This window comes from Lotus japonicus, chromosome 5, assembly GCF_012489685.1.
Source record: "Lotus japonicus ecotype B-129 chromosome 5, LjGifu_v1.2".
In the NCBI taxonomy this organism is placed as follows: domain Eukaryota; kingdom Viridiplantae; phylum Streptophyta; class Magnoliopsida; order Fabales; family Fabaceae; genus Lotus; species Lotus japonicus.
The window spans coordinates 26,001,929-26,029,605 of record NC_080045.1 but is presented as its reverse complement, the minus strand read 5'-3'; the positions used below and the strand labels follow the sequence as shown (position 1 = coordinate 26,029,605).

The following is a 27,677-nucleotide window of genomic DNA, read 5'->3' as shown; positions in this document are numbered from 1 at the left end:
AACGGTCGTAATTCATTTTCATTTTCTCATGTAAGATCACCTTTCTCGTAAGATACATCCTCTGCTCCCTATATATATATATATATATATATATATATATATATATATATATATATATATATATATAAACAAACCCCATATATATATAGATGTATATGTTTAATGTTTTAGATATTATATACAATTAATTTCTTCTCACCCGTTAAATAAAGTTTGGTTATATATGAATTAAATTTTTTTTAGTAGGTACCAAATGAACCGGTTCAGCCAGACTCACTGGTTGAACCAGTGACCCATTGATCCAATCCTCTGATCTCCCCTGATCGAGTCGATCACCAAACCAAATCGAGTTTAATAACATTGATTTCTAATGCCCCAAACACTCCTCCAAGCATAGCTTCGCTGGAAACCCACCCATTCATCTCCCTATTTGTACAATAATTTTAATCATAAAGAGCAGAGATAAAGGAGGGGATAGCCCAAATTGTCAAAACCAACACCTTATGTCCCCTAGCTCTTACCACTTGAGCTAACCTTCTGGGACAAGCCAAGTGTACTTAATTAACAAGTTACATATTCCATATTTGACAAGTTTCAATTAGAATAAAAAGAAATCTAATAAATTCTCTCTGCTGTAGATACTGGACGTAAGAAAACGACAATAACTGTAATATTATCTTTGCTGCCACGTTCTACTGCTTCAGTAGCCAACCTCTTAGAACACATTCCAGGCTCTTTAACAGTCTTGTTTATTATATCTATCACCTCCATACTGCTCATAACATCCCAGAGGCCATCGCTAGCCATAACCTAAATCAGTAATTTTATTGATTAATAGCATAAAATCATAAAAGGTATTGTTTCAAAACAGTGTTAGAGGCTTCAGGGTAATATGAGGATAATGCATAGCACATATAATCTACCTACAAAATGATTTCAAGCTTTAATCTTTCATTAAGGGCACTACACTAAACTAGAAAATATTTTTTATGTCCCGCCGACTGCCGGATCCTTACATGCATTTGGAGGCATAGAGATCACGAGTTTCGTCTCTCCCAAAAAAGCATTTTCCATACACATGACCAATGACTAAACCCTACCCTAACATGATTGGGAACCCAAAATATCACAAACTTCATGCAAATTACAGTACATAGCGTAAAATTCCTGACCAGAAATTCATCCTCTGCACTTAAGTTGCTCTCTGTTACCTCAGGTTCTGCAATTACAGCAGGCTTCAGGTCATCGTCGCCAATAGAACGTGTAACCTGAGTGAAATAAAAAGATAAAAAATCAAATTTTACTTGCATGAAAGGTAAAAGCATAAATAGTCATTAATATCGTAGTCAGTGCCTGCATATATTATTTTGTCAGACTGAAAAAGGAAAAGACGGTAATGTTTGAATTATTTACTGAATGAGAATGATGACAAGAGTATTCCACTGTAATTATAGATTAGGTAGTTGCAGATTTCAATCTAGCGATTGTAGATTCTCTCATGTAAAATTAACAGCAGTTAGTTCGCTAGACTATGCACGTGTAGTGCACATAATTCCTATAGCAGAATTCATATCATAATTACTCTATAAATCAGCCCACTTTGTAGATGCATCATCATGCATGAATGATAATATCGATTCTCTGATTTCTCTCATCTTTCTCTACTTCCCCAATTTCTTTCTCTCTTCTTCTATTTTCTACTTTGAAGTTTGAACCTATCATTGATATCAAAGTAGTGATTCTGCAACATGGCAGAAGATACCCAATTATAGAGCTCTATACGCAAAGTGGAGGAAAGGATAATGGCGGGTATTGATCCCCGCATGGGAATTACCGATACACAATTGGGCGATTTGGAGCAACGTTTGGAACTGCAATTGACAAATAGACAGGGTTTCAAGAAGCTGATTGGAAGTCCACTGTAGGATATTGTGTAGTTTTGCAAGATAATTTGATGGAAAAGTAAGAAGCAAAATGTGGTGGTATGATCCAGTGCAAAAGCTGAAGATCAGGTTATAATTCAAACTACTGAACTTATGTAGGAAGGACAGATCTTGGAAAAGATGAGATTTGATAGCAGTAGCATATCTATGATTTTGTGTTGTGATAACCAGGCTTCCACACACATCTCAATCTTGTCTTTCGTGAAAGAACTATACATATTTAAGTGGACGGTCAATAAATTTCCTCTTTGAGAAGCTTCAATAAAGTCTCTATACACTTCCTATGTTAAGGGTAGGTAATGAACTTGCAGTTTATTTAGACAGGCTTTGATTGGGGATCGGAATGATTTTATTTGTGACAAGCTGGACATGATCATATCTATGCTTCAGCTTGTACGGAAGTGTTAAGAGTTAAGGTTATGAGTTAATTATATAATTAAGAGTATATAGGCTTGGCCAATATGTACTTTGTATCTCTTACTTTGTGGTACAGTACTTCAATCTTGACCTAGTAATACGTGCCCGCACACATGTATAGATATATATTTCCCCTAATCATTCCTTTTCTTTACATTTCTTTTAATCTTTACAAATTTAAAGGGATCTTGGTGAGTGGTGGGGAAGAAAACGGGAATAAAAGTACAAAAAAATAATTAGTTGGAAAGGAAAGGGTGACACTGGAAACAATGTTTACAGCTGCGTAACCAATAGCGCGATAGCGACAGTAGTTCCTGTGGCAATGCAAGTAGGTCTCCAAACATCTATTTACTGCCTCTATTTTTCCATATGTTTGAGGATGATATGTGGCGTCAAACCCTTCTTAGCAAATCCTTCCAATATTGGCTCACGAATATTTTATCTCTCAGACTATATGAGAAGGGAAAACCATGTAATCTAACAATTTCTTGTAACGAAGACTGCTGCTACATCAATAAAAGACAAGGGTGTCCCAAAGCAATAAGGTGTGCATCCTTGCCCAGTCTATTCACTACCATGACCATGAGGGTCCTTACCTTTTTTCTTAGGCAGTCCACTAATAAAATTTATGGTTATTATTGAGAAGTTCAGCATTAACTAGAGATATTGCCATATAAATGTTTATAAGGGTAGAGCAGCCCTCACCTCAAAGCTAGCTTTTTGTTTATTGGATACCACTGATAAATGGGCCACACAGGGATGTTCACTCTTCCAAATTTTATGCTACAGATGTCCAGCCTAAGGCTGAAACGGTGAGTTGAGAACTCTCACATTAAGTAGAGATAGGGTCAAATAAGTGTTTATAAAGGGTAGAGCAACCCTCACTTCTAAACTAGCTTTTGAGGTAGAATTAGACCTAATCCGAACTCTAAGAGTTATCTTGAACCTTACCTGTGTAGGAACAGGTAAAGGTTGAATCATGCTTGCTTGTGACAAAGTTTCATATTTACTGAGCTGAAAGGTCTCACAAGAAGCTACAAAATTTTGGATATCCTTTATCATCCCTTCCCACTGTACCACTCCAGCCAATTGTTTGCAGGTACAAAGAATCCAAAATGGCACCCAATATAGCTAAGATGCATTTCAGACCCATAGTGGGCAATATGAATATGTGGTCATGCCTTTTCGGTTGTCCAATGCCCCAGCCACATTTCAAGGTACCATGAATGTCATCTTTGCTAGTCTATTAAGGAAGTGTGTGCTCATCTTCTTTGATGACATCCTTGTCTATAGTAAGTCCATAGCTGAGCATGTGACACACCTTAGACAGGTTTTCACTGTTTTAAAGACTCATTCCTTCTATGTCAAGGGAAGTAAGTGTGCCTTCTTTACTACTCGAATTGAGTACTTGGGCCACTTCATTACTCCTGAAGGGGTTACTACAGATCCAGCCAAGATCATGGCAGTTCAAGAGTGGCCAGTGCTAGACTCTGAAAAGAACATAGGTTTGAACTTTGAACTGTGTATTCTCCTGCTGGAGGATTCTGATATAAATAGCATAATACAATCCCTGAAAATCTGCTAAATTGCTATAACTGCTATCCTACAGCTAGCCTATTCTAATTACAAAATTACATAATTACAGCTCTACAATAATGATAGAATTACATAATTACAGCTGTAAATAAATGCAGGATGCCGGCAGTTAATTCTGCCAGCTAATTCTATTGACATCCTCCCTCAAATTGATGCTGGTGAATCTACAAGCATCAATTTGCTAACTAGGTAATTATGGCGCTAACGTGTCAATGATTTGGTTAAGATGTCAACAATTTGAACAGATGTGGAGACATGAGGTAGAGTGATAACTCTGCGGTCATAGGCTTCTCGGATGGAATGACAATCAACTTCTATGTGCTTCGTTCGCTCATGGTAAACAGGGTTTGCTGCAATTTGTATGACACTCGTGTTGTCAGCATGTAACGGAGTTGGTTGTGATTGTGTGAAACCGAGTTCCGAAAGAAGACCACGCAACCAAATAATCTCAGAGCATGCTGCCGACATGGCACGATATTCTGCCTCAGTGGATGATTTGGAGATCGAGTCTTGATTCTTGCATTTCCATGAGATTGGAGCATCTCCTATAAACATACACCAACCAATAGTAGATTTCCTTGTGTCCGGTCATCCTGCCCAATCAGCATCACTATAGGCTTAGAGTTGTGGTGATGAACCAGAAGTAAAAAATAAGCCACGATCGGGGGTACCAAGGAGATATCTAATAATGCGGTGTACAACAGAAAGATGGAGATGTCGAGGAGTTTGCTTGAATTTCCTTACTGTGTGGACAGCAAAAGAGACATCAGGCCGTGTGATGGTTAGGTAGATAAGACTACCGACCAACTGACGGTATAAAGTTGGGTCTTGTAGAAGTTCACCTTCATCTCGTCTATATTTTACATTAACTTCCATGGAGGTATCAACAGTAGTGGCATTGGTAAGACCAGCTAGCTGAATTAGATCTTGAATATATTTGTGCTGACTTACGAAGATGCCTTGTTGATAATGGACTTCTTACCCCAAGAAGTAAGTAAGCTAGCCAAGATCTTTCATATGGAATGTTGAATGCAGCAATTTCTTGACCGTAGAGATAGCTTCTTGATCAGAACCGGTGACCACGTCCACATAAACAAGTAGTACCACAATTCCGTTAGAAGTCCTTTGTAAAAAAAGGGACAGATCATACTGGCTTTGTGTGAAGGAAAAGCTAAGTAGTGTTGTTCGAAACTTTTCAAACCATACCTTTGGTGCCTGTTTCAAACCATATAAAGAACGCTTCAGTTTGTAAACATCATTAGGTGATTGGGTAGACATACCTGTCGGAAGTTTGATGTATGCGTCCTCCTTGAGGTCACCATGGAGGAATGTGTTCTTGACATCCATCTGATGTAGTTGCCAATTTTCAGATGCAGCAATGGCAATAAGAGTACGTACAATAGTCATCTTGGCTACTGGTGCAAAAGTCTCCTCATAGTCAAGACCACATTTCTACCTATTTCCAAGAACAACCAGCCTAGCGTTGTACCGATCTATGGATCCATCCGAGCGCAACTTAATAGTGAATACAAATTTGTTGCCAAGAGGTTTAACAGACGGGGGACATGGAACAACTTCCCATGTTTTATTTTCTTCTAGTGCTAGAAGTTCTGCTTCAATAGCTTTTTGTCAACATGCATGCTCCATTGCTTGTTTATAGGAAGAAGGAATAGGAACAAATGTTAAAGTTGTTGTCAAGGATAAGGGGGAAGAAAAAGCATACTTTTCTAGGGGTTTACGAACGCGAGTGCTGCGTCGTAAAGGTGCTGGTTCTGGAACAACCACTGAATAAGCAGCCAGAGAATGATCTGGAGAGGGCCCTGGAGGTGCGGACGACTGATTAGGAGGTACAACCTTACGTTTTTGGTACACCAAGAAAGGTTTTGGGGCTGTTGGTCCTGCAGAATTATTAGGAAACGATGGCAAAACAGATATGGATGATGCAGAGGAAGTGTCGTGATTTGCTACAAAAGAATATGTATTTTCTTGAAAAATGACATTTCTAGAGACCCGAAGCCGGTTTAGATTAGGATCATAGCATAGAAAACCTTTTTTGTGGGCTGAGTAACCAAGAAAAACACATTTAACAGATTGAGTTGTGAGCTTGGTGCATTCTTGTGGGGGAAGATGGATATAACAAACACAGCCAAAAGTGCGAAGATTGGAATAAGTAGGTTGGTGACCAAATAACCGGGAGAAAGGTGAGTCATTGTTTAATGATGGAGAAGGAAGGCGGTTAATAAGGTGGGCAGCAGTGGAGAGAGCTTCGCACCAAAACCTTGAGGGGACAAAGGATTCCAACATAAGGGTGCAGACAACATCAAGAAGATGGCGATTTTTTCTTTCAGCCACACCGTTTTGTTGGGGAGTGGAAAAACATGACCTTTGAGATAAGATCCCATTTTCTTGCAAGAATTCTTGGAATATATGAGATGTGTACTCCCCTCCATTGTCAGAACGAAGAACTTTAACTCTTGAGGAAAATTGGGTCTGAACATAGGCATGAAAAAATTTGAAAGCAGAGAAGACTTCACCTTTAGAGCGCAAAAAATAGACCCATGTGAAACGACTATAGTCGTCCATGAAAGTGACAAAGTACTTCTAATTAGCATGAGATATAACAGGTGCTATACCCCATAAATCACTATGAATCATATCAAAAGCCTGACTTACATTTGATTGATGAGTGGGAAATGGTATTTACCAAGTTTACAAGAATTACAATCAAATTTAATAGAACTAAGAGATGGAGACTCTTTATTACCAAGAACACCAGAACAGAACAAGTCATGAAGAACAGTGGAGTTTGGATGTCCTAGACGCTTATGTCATAATTCAAAATTAACAGTAGCAAAATTACAAGAAACAAAAGGCAACGAAGAACATGGAGACACTGAGAAATAAAGTGGAAAAAGACGTCCGACTATAGGCCCCTTTGCGATCAGATTCCCTGAGTGTTGATCCTGAACAAGACAACCAGATTTTGAGAATGCAACTGGACAATTATTGTCTACTAGCTGACCAACATAAATAAGCTTACTGGTGAGACCAGGGGAAACATAAACATCAGTAAAAAATGAAGAAATATCACCAATAGCAGCGATGGGTAAATGGTTTCCATCAGCAACATGAACTTTGAGGTTTCCATAATATTTGGTGATGTTTGTAAGGGCTTCAACACTGTTGGTCATATGATTGGATACCCCAGAATCAAAATACCAAGGAGAAGAGTTAGGAGAATGTTTACCTGAGAGCCCTAAAGCAGAGAATGCTGAAATTATCATTTATTGAACAATTTCAGGGGTTAAAGCATGAATAGGGGAAGAAGCATTATGTTGTACATTTGTTGAATCCACAGAACTAGGAGCATGTTAGACTCTAAAAAGAACATAGGTTTTGTTAGAATATAATATAAAACCATTAAAGTGGCCCTTACCCAACAGCTTAAGCTTTTGGGATAAGTAGTTATTTGACATGGTATCAGAGCCTCTGTGACCGAGAGGTCTAGAGTTCGATCATTGCTCCACTCACTTTCGAATTAAAAGTGGAATTTAATTAAGCACATGGTAGGCGGGTGATGGAAACCTGATTTTTATTGATAGAAAACCTAATTCCCAATTGGAAACTAGGGGAAAGATACAAGAGAAAGGGATACCAAACACCCTCTCTAACCCTAGAAAGAGAACCACTTCTCTCTCTAAACCCAATTCCTAACTGAATACAAAGATACCCCTAACTCTCTAATGTCTGTTATTTATAGGCTAAATGCCTCAACAACATTCTAACTAACTCACTAAGTATAACTAACTAACTAACTAACCCCAAACCTTGAGTTCCTATCAATACTCCTCCCCCTGAAAATTCACCTTGTCCTCAAGGTGAGGAACAAAAAGCAAACTAAAACAGTGAACAAGTAGGCCTACTATACAAAAGTGACAAATTCCTGAACTGCTATTCCAAACTCCCAAGAGTGGTAATCACATCTTCCACCCAGGGCCCATAGCCGAAAGCAAAAAGTCCAAAACATGTATGACTTGGGGGAAATCTTCACTGTCCTGCTGAAACTAATGTGGCGTAAGTACCATTGCTGGAAAAACAAGTAGCAGAAATTCCCGTTGATGCAAAGAGGTTGAAATAGCACTGTTGCAGCATTTTTAAAAGCAAATCCCAACATGAAAGAAGTGGCAGGTATCTTCCCAAAACTAGCCAACAAATGCTGATTGGATGTCTTTTCAAATGACATTAATTCAGAAGGTTGCAACTGTATGGGTTGAATACAAATAGCACAATCCTCCCCTTCCCTTGCAATTGTGGCTGTAACAAAATACAAGCTACAACAATGAACAATCTCAAATACAGCTATGCCAAAGATCCAAAAGTGACAATTCATGTTTCCTCCTGGATCCCAGTGCATGAAGCAGATAATCACAACCATGGATGAATTGGTGACCACCACCAATTGGAATAGCAAGCCATAGAAATCATCAAAAGAAAACCCCTCCAAACTAATATTTTCCAAATCAATTTGATACCCAATGGAGTCCAAACACAATTCAGTTTTTCTACTTTGATTTCCAAAATCCATGTCAAGCTGGTCTTGGCCCCATGAGCCCAAGTAGTGATAATTCTCTCCTGCTGTCAAATTTTCAACATTGACCTGGGTTGCTACCAAACCATTTTGACACATCAGAAGGAACTCACATAGCTCACCCATCTCCTTCAAGCTTGCTTTGATACACCAGATACAGAATCCCATTACATTCAGAACAGCACCCTGACACACTAAAAAATCTGGAACTTTGGTAAGACTCCCAGCTATTAGGAACAAACAGTAATTGGGAAAACAATTCCAGGTTTGAATAAACCCTCTTTGTAGCTTTCTCTTGATTTCCCAATTGAAACATGCAAGGCCTATTATTCTCAGAAATTTGTCTTCCACAATGTTCCCCAATCCAGTAAGAAGTTGGATAGCAACCCATTTAACAATACAATCAACAGACCCTCTTTTTATCCTAAGTTGTGCTTGGCCCAATCTACCAAAAACATGTGCATACCTTTTTCCCATTTCATAAACGTTGCTGCTGTTGTAGAAAATCACTCCAGTGGGACACTTGTCTTTGCTTGTGTCATGTGTTGCCAGAACCACTTTTTCTTCCTGCCTCGTGTCAACCTTCAGTGGCCACCGCATAAGGTTTTTGGCACTTGGGAGCCAATGCAATGTCACTATCACACCACCTCCTTCACAGCACGACTGAGCCAGCAGCGCCAAGTCGGAACTGTCACCTCCCAATAAACCCGGCGGACCAAACAAATCCGGTGGTTTCGCCAGTGACCATTTTGCCTCCTCCTGCCTGCAAGGATGTCGATTCAACGATCCTCCCGCATGCAACACTCTCACCCCGACGTGCGGCGGTTTCGGTGGCGGCCGTCGAAGCGATTGCATCTTCTGTGGTTGTCGGGTCTCCGCCACTGGCGACACCTTGGCCTTTCCTCCTTTCAGCGTCGGTGGCCGGAGATGGATGTGTTTCTCCATCATCGGTTGCTGATGGATCTTCCATCCAAACTTCTCCCAACCATCTCTTCCTTCAACCTCTGTATCAAAGGTCAGGTTTTTCTCCGCCATTGATGTCGACCCCAATTCCTTCTCCCTCTCCTCCTCTGTTACCCGATTGTCTTCCGCTACTTCAAGATTGAGTTGCTTCATCTCAGAGGTGAAAACCCCCTCTGTTTCATACGCTTGCTCATCCACCGTAGCGTCTTCTTCCGCCGCCGTTTCTGATTCTCTCTCTGTTTCAAGAATGGATTTCTGAGTCGCCTTCACCACTTCTGAAACTGTCTCCGTCGCGGTTTCCAAATTCGCTGGCGATACCGCCGCCGCTACACGCTCTGTCTCTGCCGCTTCATGATCAACGGGTGTCGATTGGTTAGCCATCACTGCAACCTCTGGTTTCTCCAGAATCTCCTTTGCTGCCGCTAACTTTTCCTCCGACCTGACATCAGATTCCATCTGCGATGCCTCTGCTTCTCTTCTTTCTTGTTCCCTCTATTTTCTCCTCTCTTCAAGTTCTCGCAATTTGTTCTCCAATCTTGATATTTCTTTCTCAAGATCAGGATTTGCAACAAGTCGCACCCCCATTTTCTTCGCCACCGCCGCTAGTACGAACTCGTTCTTCCCGGTGATAGCCTCCACTGACTCCATCCTCGCTCTCAATTCTTGGTTTTCCTGAACAACTTCTGAACTTGCCATTCTTCTCCTTTCCTCTTGTGCAGCCCAGGATTGTCGTGGTTCAGGCACCAGGATGGTGCTCTGATACCAATGATGGAAACCTGATTTTTATTGATAGAAAACCTAATTCCCAATTGGAAACTAGGGGAAAGATACAAGAGAAAGGGATACCAAACACCCTCTCTAACCCTAGAAAGAGAACCACTTCTCTCTCTAAACCCAATTCCTAACTGAATACAAAGATACCCCTAACTCTCTAATGTCTGTTATTTATAGGCTAAATGCCTCAACAACATTCTAACTAACTCACTAAGTATAACTAACTAACTAACTAACCCCAAACCTTGAGTTCCTATCAGCGGGCCTGTGCATTTATCCACGCTTCAAGCCCAAAGGGCTCTTGCGTGAGGGGGCGTGTTAGAATATAATATAAAACCATTAAAGTGGCCTTTACCCAACAACTTAAGCTTTTGGGATAAGTGGTTATTTGACAGGTTTGAACTTTGAACTGTGTATTCTCCTGCTGGAGGATTCTGATATAAATAGCATAATACAATCCCTGAAAATCTGCTAAATTGATATAACTGCTATCCTACAACTAGCCTATTCTAATTACAGAATTACACAATTACAACTCTACAATAATGATAGAATTACATAATTACAGCTGTAAATAAATGCAGGATGCTGGCAGTTAATTCAACCAGCTAATTCTATTGACAGCCAGAACCTAAGACACTTATGCAACTCAGAGGTTTCTTGGGCCTCAGGTTACAACAGAAGATTCATTCAAAATTACAGCATGCTAGCATCACCTCTCACTGACTTACTCAAGAAAGATGCCTTCATTTGGTTTGATAAGGCTTCCCATGCTTTCAATCAGCTCAAACAAGCCTTAAGTACTGCTCCTGTATTGGCTATTCCAGATATGGCTAAGCCATTTGTAGTGGAGACTGATGCTTCCAGTACAGGAATTGGGGCAGTTATAATGCAAGACAAGCAGGCTATTGCATTTATTAGCAAGGTTCTTTCTCCCAGGAATAGGTTGCTATCAGATTATGACAGAGAATTACTAGCACTTGTGCATGCAGTGTCTAAATGGCACTAATATCAACATAGTTTGAAATTTTTACTGGAACAAAGGTTGTCTACACCTGCACAGTATAAAAGGGTTACTAAATTGATGGGTCTATCTTATGAAATTAGGTATAAGCAGGGAAAGGACAATGTTGCTGTTGACTCTTTATCCCAGGCCAATCATGGAGAGTTGCTGCACCGGGCAATCTCTTCCATTTCTTCAGAATTGTGGGATCTAATACAACAAGCCTATGCTGCAAATTCTTCCCTCAAGGATCTTATGCAAGAGGTGAATGCTTCTCCTGACCAGCATCCTCATTACAGGGTGGTGGATGGTTTCCTTTTCCGGAAACACAGATTGGTAGTTCCCAATAATGACCAAGTCAGATTGGTTTCTACTCATAGGATCAAGTCATTATTTTATTGGAAAGGAGTTAGCAAGAGTGTAGCTGAGTTTATTCAAAGGTGTGAGACTTGCTTGAGATGCAAGTATGAACCTCATGTTGTTCTAGGTTTACTGCAGCCCTTGGCTATACCTGATGGAGTGTGGCAAAGTATTGCCATGGATTTCATTGAAGGGCTACCCAAGTCCCATGGCAAGGACACCATATGGGTGGTGATTGTCAGGCTTAATAAGTATGCTCATTTCATAGCCTTGTCACATCCTTTCTCAGCTTCCACTTTGGCTGAGGTGTTCATCAACAATGTTTACAAACTTCATGGAGCCCCAGCAAATATAGTGAGTGACAGGGATCCCCTCTTTTCTAGCAAACTCTGGGCAGCATTTCTGCAACAATTGGGCATTTCTCAGAGCTTGTTTACTGCCCATCATTCTCAATCAGATGGGCAGAGTGAGGTCCTCAATCGTTGCTTGGAACATTACTTGAGGGCCATGACTTGGCAGAGACCAAAGGAGTGGGCTGCTTGGTTGCCTATGGCAGAATGGAGGTATAACACCACTTTTTACTCTGCAATCCAAGCTACCCTTATGAAGTTGTTTATGGTCAGCCACCCCTTGCATTTACCTTATTGCCCTCAGAGCACTGTGGTGGATGCTGTGGACAAAAGCTTTGTTGCTAGAAAAGAGATGATCAACAAGTTGCAGGGTAACTTGGCTCAAGCTCAAGCTCGCATGAAGACCTTGACTGATAAACACAGGTCTGATAGAGAATTTCAAGTTGGAGATGGAGTTTTCTTGAAGCTCCATCCTTATAGGCAATCCTCTCTCATTTCTAGCTTCACAAAAGATGTCCCCTCGTTTCTTTGGCCCATATCAGATACTACATCGTGTAGGCAAGGTTGCTTACACCCTCAATTTACCTGCTACCTCACGCATTCATCCCACTTTTCATGTTTCCCTGCTGAAACCTTGCCCAGATGCTACAGTTTCTCTCCATCCTCTTCACCCTGCTGATGTGCATCTGTTAAGTAAGAATTAGAACAGCTGTCATAACAGCCGGTAGCAGAGTAGAATAAGGCCATTAGGCAGTTAGAGATGTTATGTTAGTTATAACAGAATTTTATCTCTCTGATCTCAATTCTCAGTTTCTCTATCTCTTTCATTTCTTCTCCTATCAAGGCTATGGAAGCCCTCTTATACAGTGATGAATATATAGTAAAAGGAAAATGAGGATACTTAAAAGAAAACAAATATATCCAAGCATCTCTAAACATATGATATAAACTATAGCAACCAACTAGAACAAACCTGAAGTGCAGGAAGACCAACTCTCCAGGTATCAATTTGCCAATGTACATGGCCCCCATAACGAATAACACGCTCTCTCTCTTGAAGACGGCTAGCGACATGATCCTAATAATTTTTAAATTAATTAGTTTAAACATAAATGCATAGAAGAATATATCAAAGAAGCTTTAACAGTATTAAACACCCAGCTCACCTCAGTTAGAGCAATGGGATTACCAGCACGACATAAGATTGCCCTGCAATCACCAATGTGAGCAACAAATAGCCTGTTCCTAACTACTAGAGCAGTAATTGCAGTACAACCAGGATGCCAATCCTTCTGAATATATCTGTTGGATTTGCGAAAAGAATCAAGCTCTTTTATGAAGGCAGCATCTGTCCTAAGGAATGCTTCCACTAGCGCATCAGCAGGGCTGCAAATATTACAGAATTAACTTTCAAGATTAGAGGACAACGAAAAAAAGAGTGAATATGGGTTGAAGGGGGCATCTGAATTGGAATATACCTCCTCTTAAAACCTAAAGTTTGTAAAACTGCTGGTACAGCTCTAGAAGAAAACTCAGCAGCTGCTGCACCTGCATTAAGCAATCATGTTTATTAAGCTGTATATTGTTAAGGGTTCACCTGTAAGATATACTTGTTGTTAGAAACATAATATACATCATTCATGTGACCCAAAAGCGTAATAGTTGGTTCATAAGATGATATCGAAGTCTATCGTAGATATGATATTGGACTGCCAATGCTGTCCAAGAAAAAAAAAATTGGTCCTGCAGATTTCCCAGTGCAATCTACCTGGCCCTGTGGCTTTCTGTTAAGATCCAAAAATCCTAACGTTGAGCAACGGGAGAGAAAGGAAGATAAATGATAATATTTTTTGGTATTTTTCTGAATAAAAGACTGATATTAAAATTAAAAGGATAAACATATAAGTGTATAAGGGTAGATAGGATATGAAAATATCACCACCTGTCATTACAGCTGTACATTAGCTGCTAGCAGGTAGATTCTGTTAGTTAGTTTCTAACAGATTGGTTGGTTGCTCTGCAAGCTACCATATCTCTATATAAGAGAGTTTCACATCGTTGTAACATTTAGCTTTTCATAATAGAAATTCTGTTACAGATTCAGTTTCCATATTTCTCTCTCTCTCTTTCTCTTTTAGCCTCTCTTAGTTTCTCTTATCATGGTATCAGAGCTAGTCTTATCCAAGCCATGACTTACGCTTCCAAAAAAAAAAGTAAAAAAAAAATCAAAAATAAAAAAACGAAATAAAATAAAATAAATAAAGTTTAAAAATAGAAAAAGAAAAAAATTCCAAGAAAAAATAAAAGAAAGATATATACAGTACAAGGCCTCTGAGACTCAAGAACAGAAGTCTAACACCTAATGACGTTTCGGTGAGCTCAAGCCGAAGACAACGCAAGCCCTAAGGCCTCTGAGACTCAGACGAAGGAGCACAACTCCGATGACCACCGATGTTCCCCGCTAGAGTACAAGCCCAGAAAAAGAAAGTCGTAAAGCCTCTGAGACTCAAACAAGAAGGAGCCAAAGCTCGACGACCACTAATGTTCCCGCTAGAGTACAAGCTCAGGCAAAGCAAGCCGTAAGTCCTCTAAGACTCCAACAAACGAGTACAAGCCCAGGCAAGAAGAAGAAGAAAAATGGAGTCCCACTTAGAGGGGGAGTATTAGAGAATACCAAGTGGAGACTCAAAGGAGTCCCACATTTGCTAGATTAGCTAGTGTACCAAGTGTATATATAATAAAAAACAAATACACCCATTGCCTTATGCCTAAGGTTTTGTGGTGTGTGGTTCTAACTTAGGATTTCTAACAAAACAAGAACTGAGAGGCTTGGTTACAACTTCATAATTCAATCCATTACTCTAACATAAGGAGGGTACAACTATTTATAATAACTAATTCTAATACCGATAACTTAATCCCTAAAAATTAAAGAAGATGTGTTCTAGAATAAAAAGATAACATTCTAATATAAAAGATACTATAAATATAGACTCTAAAATAAAAAGATAGATTCCTAAATTAAAATAAACTAAATCCCTAATATATAGAATACTAACAATACTCCCCCCTAAAATTAACCTTGTCCTCAAGGTTGGTAGTAGCATGGCGGATCCAATCTTCTCGTCCCAGGTCCCATTGTAGGAGGCGCTAAGCCCAACTCCCCCAACTATAAATAGGGGAGGAGTACCAATTGTAAAGGACTCTTAGCTCATTTGAGAAATAACAAGCTGGAAATTCAGTTACTTTCTCTCTCTAAGCGGTTACGCTCTCATTCTCCCTAGGAATCTCACATCACGTTCCTTGCACCTTAGGTACTATACCTCATCGAGATGTTCATGATAGAACATTTGACACAGTCTGTGGGGATCGAACCCACGACCACGTGGCTTGCAATTTGGCTTAGAAAAATTCGGTTTTCTGCGAGGATTTCAGCGATTTGAAGATTTTTGGTCGAATTTTTGGTTCATCAACGGAGCCTGATGGAATTGTTTCGCCAACGGTATAGCGGGGAACCGGAGCGGAGCCACGTCTCTTCCCCGCGCACCGCAAGGCTGGGTAGACATCGCCGTGCGGAGGCGCGCCGGCACTGAGCGGCGACTTAAGACTGCAAAATGAGTGTTTGCTGGAGCAATTGGAATACTATCACCTTAAGCAGTGGAATGAGGAGGAGGAGAAGGAGGCGGAAGCTGTTGCGGAGGTTGAGCCGTTCTCGGCAGCGGTGCGAGAGGTGGCCATTCCAGACGGCATGACTCGCCTCGTGTTGGAGACGTACGACGGACGAACCGATCCGCAAGATCATCTGTTATGTTTCAATGTGAAGATGGCGATAAGCGCGGTTTTTTATGCGGTAAAGTGTAGAATGCTTCCGTCCACATTCCGAGGCGCAGCAATGACCTGGTTTATGGCCCTGCCACAGGGATCCATAAAGAAGTTTCGTGACTTTGCGTCGAAATTCGTGGGCCAGTTCTCTGCCGGCGAGGTCGAGGATCTGTTTCAGAATCGGCAGGCGGAGCGAGAGACGTTGAAGCAGTACGTGGAACGGTACAGCGCCGCGTCCGCAAGATTTGAAGAGGCGGAACCTCGGACATGCGTATGCGCTTTTAAGAACGGATTGTCGTCAGGAAAGATGAGCTGCGAGCTGAGTAGGAAACCAGCGCGCTCGATGACAGAGGTACGCACCCGAGCCAGAGATTACATCATGGAAGAAGAAGACGAAGCATGTAAGAGGAAACAGTTGAAGGCGGCAAAGGTGTCGCTGGCGAGGAAACGGATACAGGACAAGGAAGCAAGTAATATGCTGAAGGTTAAGGAAGTTGGCCAATTAATTAAAGAATTCAGGGGAAAGCGTTCTCGGCGGGCAACTAACTTTCGTCAACGAAAAAGGCCAGAGGGAAGCGCGGGCGATGAATCGGAAAAGTCACAACTGGAGGCGGCGGTTGTGGAAACAGGCGAGGATGGCGAGTACGGAATTGACCCCTGGCACGACGTCAAGGGCCGGTCCAAGTGGTGTGAATATCACAACTTGGGGAGCCATAACACCAGTGACTGTTTATCTCTGTAATGCACTTTCCTGTCATTTCCATATATAAGCAACATTTCGCCATTGTTTTGATATCGCCTTTGAACATTTTGTAAATTTTGTTGAATGATTGCTTTTGCCGTAAATCTTTTGGTCGCCACTTCACAAATCGCCGCATTCTTATTGTTTAAAAAAATTTAAGAATGAATTTCATAGTTAAACGCCCCAACGCCCCGGAGTAATAAAATACTCAACATCCTGAGTGACCAAGAATTCGCCTTCCACCTTATTCATTCGCCGACCTTATATCTTGCGCTATTTTTCACGCGTCATGTGATTGAATTACGCCTGACGATTCTGTGCGTTAATTTTAACTAGGGCTTGTTGCTTGGTATTTCTCCGTCAAGACTTTAAACGTTTTCCACAAAGGGATAAACGGCCTCCATTCTTGAGGACTTCGCCCGGGGCTCTGCCCGCTCGGGGCTTACAATGCTTGGGTCCCAATGGCCATTTGGGGGTCCCAAGACTTTTGCCTAGTTAATGGCGCTCGTCGTATTCTGGCGAGACTTACCCAGCACATCGTTTACGGGACCGGCGATCACGTCAGACTTTCCGGGGGGTGATTCCCAAGCGTCAAAGGTCATTTGTGAAATCACCGCCACCTTCAGGGTTCTAGCAAGCCCCTTTGGGGATCAAGCTTGTCTCACCTAGTGATCGCCGTAATTCTTTATATCGATCGGCAATTCCGATCGTCAGGGAATCCCTGGAATTTTTGGACGCGAATTTCATGAATTTTCGTTTTATTGATGGAGCGTCTCGTTAAAAAACTCCTTTCGGAGAAAAAGAGCACGCTTTTGTTACAATGGAGAGTTTGGAGATACTTTTAGAGAAATTGAAGATATCTAACTTTGGCGAATTCACTTTGCTCATCAGAAGTTCTTCCTTGGAGCTCCTCGCCTTTCCAGCTTTCTCACTCACGATCAACTGTAATAATAGCGCAGACTCAAACCGTTGAATGACCTGGGTAGTCGCCTTCCATCAAGCTCTTCCAAGTGATAGGCCCCTGTACCAAGAACTTTGAAAATGCGGTAAGGCCCTTCCCAGTTCGGAGTCAGCTTGTTTCCCGGGGCTCCTGATCGCCACTTTAGGACCAGGTGGTGGTGATGGAGGAGGAGAAGGCGGCAAAGAAGTGCACGTAGCCTGTACCCCCGCTGTTCGTATCGGAGAATCCAGGACAACTCGATGAGGCCGCCGAGGCGGCGAAATTCGCTGTCGCACTGGTGAATGATGCTGCTTCCTGCGTCGAGTCTCCATCTAAACCAGGAATGACGCAAACTCGATCGAAAAACGAACGCCGGTCACAGAATCAGAATCGGAAAACTAGAGAATTGCCTAATCGTAATCAGAGATAGCTTTTTGCACAATCAATCCACGTGAATGGGAATAGAAAGTTTACCGTCCCCACAGACGGCGCCAAATGTTCTGGGAATGAACATTGAAGATAGGGATAGTACCTAGAGAATGGAAGAATGTGCTAGAGAGAGAATGAGAATGCTGAATTTCATGTGTTATTTCATCAAATGAGCAAAAGTCCCTTACAATTGATATCTACCTCCTATTTATAGAGCTTTGGTACTACCCATTGGGCCAATTGGGCCTCCGCGATTGAGGCCCAATTTAAGGCTAGGTACCCGCCCTCGGGCGGGCTGAACCCTGGGCGTCGCCCCTCTAGGGGCTCGCCCAGTCCACTACTCCAAGTAGAAAATATAAATACCTAATGTAATAGAATTCACACTCACAGAACCCATTCTCACTATCACTCTCAAATCATTCTCGTGCTCTCTTTTCTCAACTTCTACTTACTTTATACAGTTGGCACAGCTGGACTATGTGACTAATACTTTGTAAAGAAAGTCTTACAATCAACAAGATAGTATTTTCCATGTCTAGTAGCGGCAATGATATTTAATACATACCTCTGTGGCCATCAAAGATACCAAAAGCATAGACATCATTTTCATTGCAAATATGGGGCAGAATGAAATGTGTGTCCTCCATAGTCTCCCTTCTCCCACAGGTAGCATAAGATCCCCATGAGAGTCTTGGAATGTATGCCAAAGGCTCACCGTAAGACTCAAGCCATGTGCTCAAACCAGAATCAGTGTCACGGGATGCACTGGCCAAAAGTTCACCTTGAGTCGACCAGCTAATAGTCTCTTGATAAGCCTGAAGGTGAGTTTCCTCCACCAGTTTATCGACATGCAGGTTACAAGCTCTGATGTGCATATCTTCTACCTTCTTTTTCCTCCTGTGCTCAATGATAAAATCAAGTTCCTTGACAATATCATCAATGGAAGGTCTACTTTTAGGATTTGTATCCCAACACTTCTGTATCATAGATAATAATCTTGATGGTATACCAAAATCCTTACTGGCAAGGACTGGCCGTAATCCATCAGAAACAACAGCTTCTATTAGTTGCTGCTCAGTATAGTTCATCTCAAGCACTGTGTGGGCCTGTCATCAGTAAATATTGATGATCAATATCACTTTCACAGAGTTTTGAAAAACAATTTTAGTATAGCCAGAAAAAAATTATTTTACCAAAGCTCCAAATGTGCATAACAAGCAAACCTAAAAGTATCTACTAATACTAACAGTACAACCTGTAATTTGGATACAGATATTACTCTTGAGCCTCACTGAGCAGTAAGCATATTGAAATAGAAAGGCACTTTATCACAGAATTCCCAATGTTGTAAAACCCGGCTGTATCCCGCATGATCCCGGGATCTCATCCCATCCCAGCCATGTACTGGGACGAAGTCCCCCACCCCATCCCAGTTCACTGTCGCAGATTTCGCGGCTGGGATCGTGTTAGAAATATAATATAGGCTTAATTGCACTTTTCGCCCCTGATGTTAGACCTTTGTGCAATTTGAATCCCCTTTGTTTAAAATAAGCAATTTTAGGACACGAAATATCAACATGTGACAATTGGGTCCTTCCGTTAGCCTCTATCCAACTTTAGACAGTATATCCTATGTGGCAATCATCTTATGATGTGGATCCTCTTTAATCGATATGGACACCACTTGGATGCCATGTCATTTTTATCAACAAAATATATATATTTTTGAAAGGAACAAAATATAATTAAAACTTATTAATTAAAACCAATTTTTCGGTCAAAAAATTAAAACCCATGTGGATCCTCTTTAATTGACACGTGTTCCTTTCTGCTCTCTGCGAATTCTTTCTGCAACTCTCGCAGCATGCCAATGATTTCCTTCTTTTCCCTTGATGAGAGAAAATTCCTGAAATCTGCAGCCATCTCCTTCTTGATGTTGTTTGATGTGGGATCTTCTTGGCCAGGCACCTGAATCGGTGCTCTGATACCAATGATAGAACTCAACCAAGAACTGATATTATTTCTATGATAGAACTCTGATTCCCAATTTGGGAATCAGAGAAGATACAGGAAGAGATATCAAACACCCTCCCAAAACCCTAAGAACTGTTCTCTAAGGTAGGTTTTCTGCTCTGTTCTTTTCCTCTCCTCTTTCTTATCTCCTATGAGTCTATGACTTTAGTATTTAAGTAGTTAAGTATCATGTATCTTTTTGTTTTTAGTTGTATGACTTTTTGTTCAAGACCTATGACATTTATTGCAAGTTTTCTACTATGAAAGTGCGGAAATCATAGTAGGAGATGAATCAATTACAAGTTAGAGGTATAAGTAGGAAAACTATCTGAATCCGATTACAAGTTAGAGGTATAAGTAGGAAAACTAGGTCAGGGGCTGTACACTAATCTATCCCTGAAAATTAGGAGATGATCTCCTCATAATGGGCTGCGGTCCAAACAAGGAAAATATACAAAGAATTCTAAAAAATAATATCAGAGGAAATTATCTCCTAGCTGTACAGATTTGGAGAGAGAGAATCCTAATTAATTATGGTAATCAGAATCCGATTTCCCAAAAATAATCCAATCACCAACACTCCCCCTCAATTTGGGTGGTAGATATTTATCATACCTAGATTGGATCTGACGTTCTCATATGCATGTCTTGAAAGTGCTTTAGTTAGGATATCTGCAGTTTGATTGCATGATGGTACATGATCAACAATGATTTGTCCACACTCAATCTTTTCTTTTAGGAAATGTCCGTCAATTTCGACATGTTTTGTTCTATCATGATGAACTGGGTTCTTTGCATAGCTGATGGCAGCTTTGTCATCACACAACATTCTGATAGTGTAGCTTGTAGGAATTTGGAGTTCTTCAAGCATCCTTTTTAGCCAAATCCCTTCATAAATACCATGTGTCATGGCTCTATATTCAGCTTCAGCGCTCCTTCGTGCTACCACAGACTGCTTCTTACTTCTCCATGTAACCAAAAAGCCCCACACAAATGAGCAATAGCCAGTGGTTGACTTTCGGTCAATCACACATCCAGCCCAATCAGCGTCTGTATACATCAATGCCCCTGTTTGAGTTTTTTCCGAAGTAAAGACCTCTTCCTGGTGTGCCTTTTAGGTACTGGAGACTTCGGTTGACAGCTTTCATGTGAATTTCAGAGGGATTAGTCATTTAGCGGCTTACCTGATTTCCTCTTACTACCAGTTCTCTCCTACTCTCTTCCCTTCTAACTTCTGAAAACACTTTTCGGATCTTTGGAAGGGGTTTGGTTCCACGAACTCTCCCACATACTTCATCAAGTTCATTATTAAGTCTAAGTAAGAACTTGTAGATCCTGTCCTTCTCAACCAGCTCCCTGTAATTCTCCTTGTCTTCGGGAATTTCCATTCAGTTTCTTCATAGACATCAAGCTGCTGCCAATTTCGACTGAGAGTGTTGAGGTATTCAGTAACAGAAGATTCACCTTGTCGCAGGTCATGGAGCATGCTTTTGATTTCGAATATTGCGGAGGTGTTGTCCACATTCGAATATGTCTCCTACACTGCATCCCACATTTCTTTGGCAGTGTCAAAGTACATAAAATTTTCTCCTATGTCATTAGTCATGGTGTAGAGCAGCAATGACATTACCGAGCTATTTTCAAGTATCCACTTTTGGAGGTTGGGGTCACCTTCTCCTGGTTTCTTGGACTCCCCATTGACGTAACCTTCCTTTCCCTTTCCTTGGAGATAGATCGTAACGGATCTTGCTCCCTAAATGAAATTTTGGCCATTCAGTTTGTGGCCAGCGATAGGGAGAGTAGGGCCTTTAACTGAATTGGGGCTATTCAGTTTGTCGTACTCCATGGCTGCACCAGCGATAGTGATTATAGATGGTTCAGATCGACCTCTGATACCATGCAGAAATAAGGATTCTATTTATTTCAGTATCTTAATCAATTACAAGTTAGAGGTATAAATTGGAAAACTAGGTCAGGGGCTGTTCACTTATCTATCCCTGAAAATTAGGAGAGATGATTTCCTCATAATGGGCTGAGGTCCAAATACGGAAAATATACAAGGAATCCTAAAAAAGAATATCAGAGGAAATCTACCCCTAGCTGTACAGATTTGGAGAGAGAGAATGTGATAGGTACCTGGACCAATATGGATTTGGGGTTGGGCGGTCAAAGCCTCGGAAGAGCAACTGTTTGTCCGAAAGACTTAGTCCTAGTTTAAAGGCCTTGTTGGCTATGCTGCCTTGGGGGGCTGTGGACCAATATAGATTTGGGGTTGGGTGATCAAAGCCTCGGAAGATCAACTGTGGGCCGGGAAGAGCAACTACTGGGCCTGGAAGAGCAATGTCAAAGAGGCAATTGGGTAGCTCCTATCCACATAATCAAAGGGGAAAGATAACTAAGTCAAACGACTACATCCCACGATCAGCGCTCTATGTCACCCAAAGTCAACAAATCAGCGTCGCCCGCTCTTTAAGTCTACCAATTCTACGCCCCGATCAGCCCCGTCCTCTTGTTTAGTCAACCCACTGTGTAATGGGGGAGACCCCTAGGGTAAGGAGGTCCACCTTTTTTTTTTGATAGACAAATGTTAGTTGTTAGTAATGTTAGTAAATTAGTCCTGGACCCTTCACCCGTTACCCTCCCAAACCCTTATGTCCCCTAGCTCTTACCACTTGCGCTAACTTTCGGGGACTAAGGAGGTCCACCTACTATAAAAAGGGGACCTTCGTAGCTACATGTATGTTCAAATTTTTGGCCTGAATAATACTCTAAGTTTCTTTTGCTCAACCGTTCTTATCTTAGGGTTTTTATTCTAGAACAGTACCCATATCTCGTAAGTAGTTAGTTAGTTAGCCGTGAGAGTTAATTAGAGGATGAGACTATAAATAAGAGAATTAGAGAAAGTATGAGTTATGTTTGTATTCATTTTGGTATGACGGCTTAGGGAGAGCATTGGGTCTAGGTTAGTGAGAGTGTTTGGTATCTCTTGTATCTTCCTCTAATTCCTAAATTGGGAATTAGGGTTTTCATCAATAATACGTCTATAATTTTATGGGTTCTATCAGAATCCTAATTAATTATGGTCATCAGAATCCGATTTCCCATAAATAATCCAATCACCACAGAAAGTATGCATATGTAATGAATTTCACGTAATATTTATCATTGATTCGGTATAAATTATACAAAATAAAGACAAAATTCACTATCCCGTCCATCCCGCTTTCCACGACCCCACTATCCCAGTTTTGAGGCTGGCCAAGACGCGCTGGGAACTGGGATTGACACATAGAGAAAAACTAGACAGTGGCTAAATATGTACTCCATGTGTGTCCCACCAAAGCCAACTTGCAGATAGTCTCACCAAAGGACTAAACAGCCACAACTTTGAGAAGACGGTTTCAAACCTGGGAATGGAGAACATCTATTCACCAGCTTGAGGGGGAGAGTAGGAAAATTGTGTATATTTTAGGAAAGTTGTATATTTTTTATTCTGATTTTTATGGTAGTAATTTCAATTTTATTTTTTATTCAATATCTATATTTAGTCCCGTAAAAAAGGGATCTTTATTTTTCCTACGTTTCCTAAATTATTCTAGGACTTTTCTTGTTCCTAAATTCGTCTAGGACTTTCATTGTTTCTTAAACTAGTTTAGGACTTGAGTAGACTTTCCTTTGTTTCCTAAATTAGTCTAGGACTTCCATTGTTTCCTAAACTGGTTTACGAGTTGTGTACATATTCAGTGCAAATCTCTGAGTTTGTGTAATGAACTAATGATAAATAATTCAACCCTACATTCTAAATATATGTATATATGTGTATACTATATATATATAATATATATATATATATCACCCTATCCCTACAAGACAAATATAAACACACAACCTTTTCCAAATCCATCATTACAATTATTAAGACGAAGTTGTGGGCTTGGGTTTGAAGCCTTACCATAGTATGTGAAAAAATTGATCCAAGAATCATCCCCCCTCTCCGTCATGCAAAAAATAAATCCCTTTTGATTCTTTCTAAGAAAATATGATAGGTACACACATATGAATAGGAACTTTCAGTTAGTTAGTTGGGACGGTTAGTTAGTTAGAGGATAAAGAGGTTGGCTTCCTATAAATAAGGGGGAGTTAGAGTCAGTTGGGTATCTTTGGCATCATTTGGGTATTGGGACTAGGAAGAGGGTGTGGACTCTCTGGAGGGTGTGGACTCTCTCTTGTATTCTGCTCTAGTTCTCAATTTGGGAATTAGGGATTTGTAAGAAATAGTATCAGATTTCAGGGTAGTTCTATCAAAATATCTCTCTAATTGGAGAGCTATAGTTCCCTCTAAGATTGAGACAGAGATTATACAACGTTTAAATTGAAAAGAAAGTGTTGTCTTCACATCTTAACAAAAAAAATCCATGGTTTCGAGATAGAAAGGCTAACCTGTGCTTCTGCACGAAGATCGGTATATGGCACAACACCAGTAAGGAGTTCACTGCAGCAGATCAGAAGATCCAATGAAGGTTTTGAATTAACAAAGAAAAACTTAAATTTAAGATTTTATCGACGTATGCCTAGCTACAAACCCAAGAGAAATTGAGTAGATAGGGAAGGGAGAGAGAGACAGAACAGTTCTGTAATTCTTGACAGAATGACAGAGACCAAAGCAGAGAACTCTCCTTCCAAAGGTCACCCCCTAACAACAAAGCCACTGCTGGGTTCCCTTACCTGAGAATTAGCATGAATGCCACTTTTATCTGTTTCTGACTTACCAACTTCAACTCTCAGGGTTAACCGTTTATGTCGCTGAAGTGTTAGTTCAAACAAATACATAAATGAAGCTTCCTTTTAGCATTATACAAGGGTTGACATGCGTCATGTAATAATAATTTCCAGAAAAAGTTATGTCTTGTGTATTTGTCTGTTTGTATGCGTATTCTCTATTTGAAAAAGGAAGAACCAAAAGAAGTGGATGATAGTCAGTCCACTGATTTGCTAGTTTATCCACTGCTTTCCAAATGAAAGACAAATAAAATATATGTTGGTAAATTTCAAATATAATGCATTTTAAAACCTTAGAACCAAGGTAATCAACTCAACCAGAAACATCAGGCTACATGAAGCTGTCACAACTTGTTCTTCATATGGTAGAAAATTAAAAGCATCAGATATATAATGATACCACATTCATTCAAGTCAACTTATCCTACCTAAACAGAAAGAAACGTGAATGGAAGAAAAAAATCACAAAATCTTACTTGATTGATACCCCAAAACTGTATACATCTGACTTATCGGTGTGTAACTCCTTTCTTAATATCTCAGGTGCCATGTAAACGAGTGTTCCAACCATATTCTTTTTGTGAAAACCACCAGTAGGTTTTCCAGAAGACTTCCAATTCTCAAGAGAAACTCTCTTAATATCATTCTTGTACTCAGCCAAACCAAAATCTGTGAGATGTGGACAAAGATTTTTGTCAAGCTGCATCGCAGACACATAACATTAGCAATGTAATGCATAAATTGAGTATGATATCAAATAAAGATAATATAAAAGAACCAAAACGTCAAAAGATATGGGAGACATTTACAAGAATATTTGCTGGTTTCACATCTCTATGTACAATCCCGAGGTTATGCAGATATTGCAAAGCCTTTGCTGGAAAAAGGAAGTAGAAGGAAAGGGGGGAAATCTGTCAATCCCTTAATTTTCTTTTTCTATTCGATAAAATTTTAATCACATTAACATAAAATTCTTAAAATACGGTGTCCAAAAAATTAGAAGAAAAACAATTCCCAGTTGATATTTGTAAATACGTCTAACTTCTGAAAATTTCAATTAACTTGATAATTCTGCCGGAGAAAGGAGGCTTTAATGCTCAACCAACCATTCCAAATTGCTATGAATAACATGTATATGAAAGTAATCAATGAATCTATCCTGGTATCACTATAACATGTAGTATTTTAAGATGGTTGGAACGTCAAAGGAAAAAGTAGATACAAGCAATTAGTGGAAATGTGTTGGTAAAGTTTAACAAGGTCATGTATCTTTCTTTTGATATTTTATAGTAATTGTATCCATGAAGAAATCACAATTATACCTAACTGCATTGCTATCACAAGCGCATGATTGATAGTCGGGGCCCATTCTTCTACATGTAACTTCTGTGAGAGATTTGATGATTCATATAACTTGAAGAAAAACATGTAATTGGGTGGTTTTGCATGCGCGGCAATAAGTGTTGCTATTCCCGAGTGATCTAGCTTGCTACATTATTTGAGAAAAAGGAAAACAGTGAACCCAAAACTCACAAGACTCAACATTTACCATTCAGCATATCAAAATGCAGAGAAAAATAGCAAATTTCAATAGATGATGGGCAAAGAAACAAGTATAGAGAGAGATACAGACCATAGCAATTGCAATTCTTTATGAAACTTGTTAATGTCTTCAGAAACAGACAAGATGGGTTTCTTCACAGCAACCTTCTTGCCATCCAAAATCCCTTCATAAACAGCACTCTCAGCCCCTATGATTATCATTACCAACAAAAGTTACAATGTTGAAGAATACTAGAAACATACTCTTTTTTAACACACTCTTTGTCATTGGTCATTTTTCTGGAAAGTCAGTTCATTTGTTTGACTCTTTTTTTTTTTGTACATCGGAAAAATAAATTGCACCCGCCGGGAATCGATCCATGGACCTCCCCTACCCAATTCATATGTCCCCCAGCTCCTACCACTTGAGCTATCCTACGGGGACCATTTGTTTGACTCTTAAAGATATTACTTTTTAAAGAGTAGGATTTGACTTAAAAAAAAATTAGACTGGTGCGTTTGGAAAACAAATTAATTAAGCACTTACGATAATAAGCGTTTATTTATAAACTAATTTCAAATACTTATTGAAATTAGTTGAAAATAGATTACAAATAACGATAAACTCTTATTCATAAGCAAATCTAAAATGCTTATAAAAATAAGCTCAAAACAGCTTATAAACAGGTCATAAGTTATTTACATAAACTCTACCTAGCATAAGCGCTTATAGTATAAAATAAGATCTTTCAAACAGGACCAAACAATAAAAACTGGGTTTGAAGAGTTGAACTTATATAAGCTGAAATAACTACCAACATAGTTTCAAAAAAAAAAAAACTACCAACAGACCACGTCTTTTCATCTTCATCATTAATAGAGAAAATTAAATGAAAGATCATATTTTTTTGTTGCTTATCCAACTTCTATGGGAAAAATTGCATAGAAAGAGGAAGGAAAACAAAGAATCATAGAAATTTGGAGGGGATTGGGGTTCACCTCGGGCAATAGGTGAAAGAAGAGTATAGGAGGAAGGAGGGAGATGCAGAGGGATAGAGGAGCTGGTGCAGCAACCCCGAATGCACGTGTTAGGCTCCACAATCTCCATCACGATCGTTCTTGTATGGATGCAAATGAAGATAACAATTTATGAGAACAAAGAGACACGGAAATTTTGTGCACAAAGACAAGGGCACGGTATGTCATGTTCTTTAGGTGGAAATTTCGTGTCAATTCCGGTTCGGCCGGACCGCAAAGACTCGGTGCAGCAAAACACGTGCAGTAAAAATGACATACAATCCATCACGTGGCAGCAAGGTATAGGTATGCCGTAAGCCAGGAAAAATAAAACCAAGTTAAAAAGTTATATATTCACATCGATAAGAAAAGTTAGAAACAAATTTATTTATTTATCAG

The 27,677-nt window shown here is 40.1% G+C and overlaps 1 protein-coding gene across 4 annotated transcripts; it reads right to left on the bottom strand.

Moving 5' to 3' along the window:
- Positions 1-332: 332 nt before the first annotated feature.
- Positions 333-27,450, bottom strand: LOC130720805 (protein kinase and PP2C-like domain-containing protein). Of its 4 annotated transcripts, none has more exons than XM_057571504.1 (12): positions 27,261-27,449; positions 26,353-26,470; positions 26,042-26,208; positions 25,529-25,596; positions 25,196-25,419; positions 24,381-24,432; positions 18,493-19,033; positions 13,473-13,542; positions 13,161-13,380; positions 12,968-13,072; positions 1,212-1,268; positions 333-810 (listed from the first exon to the last, which is right to left on the bottom strand). In XM_057571504.1, exons 1-12 carry the CDS (start codon positions 27,367-27,369, stop codon positions 616-618), a joined length of 1,926 nt encoding a protein of 641 aa, XP_057427487.1. In that variant the 5' UTR covers positions 27,370-27,449; the 3' UTR covers positions 333-615. The 4 variants fall into 4 exon arrangements, with proteins under 4 accessions (XP_057427487.1, XP_057427486.1, XP_057427488.1 ...); XM_057571503.1 differs by having other exon boundaries at positions 1,173-1,268; positions 27,261-27,448; XM_057571506.1 differs by lacking the exon at positions 333-810 and adding an exon at positions 12,580-12,680 and having other exon boundaries at positions 1,156-1,268; positions 27,261-27,450.
- Positions 27,451-27,677: the final 227 nt, after the last annotated feature.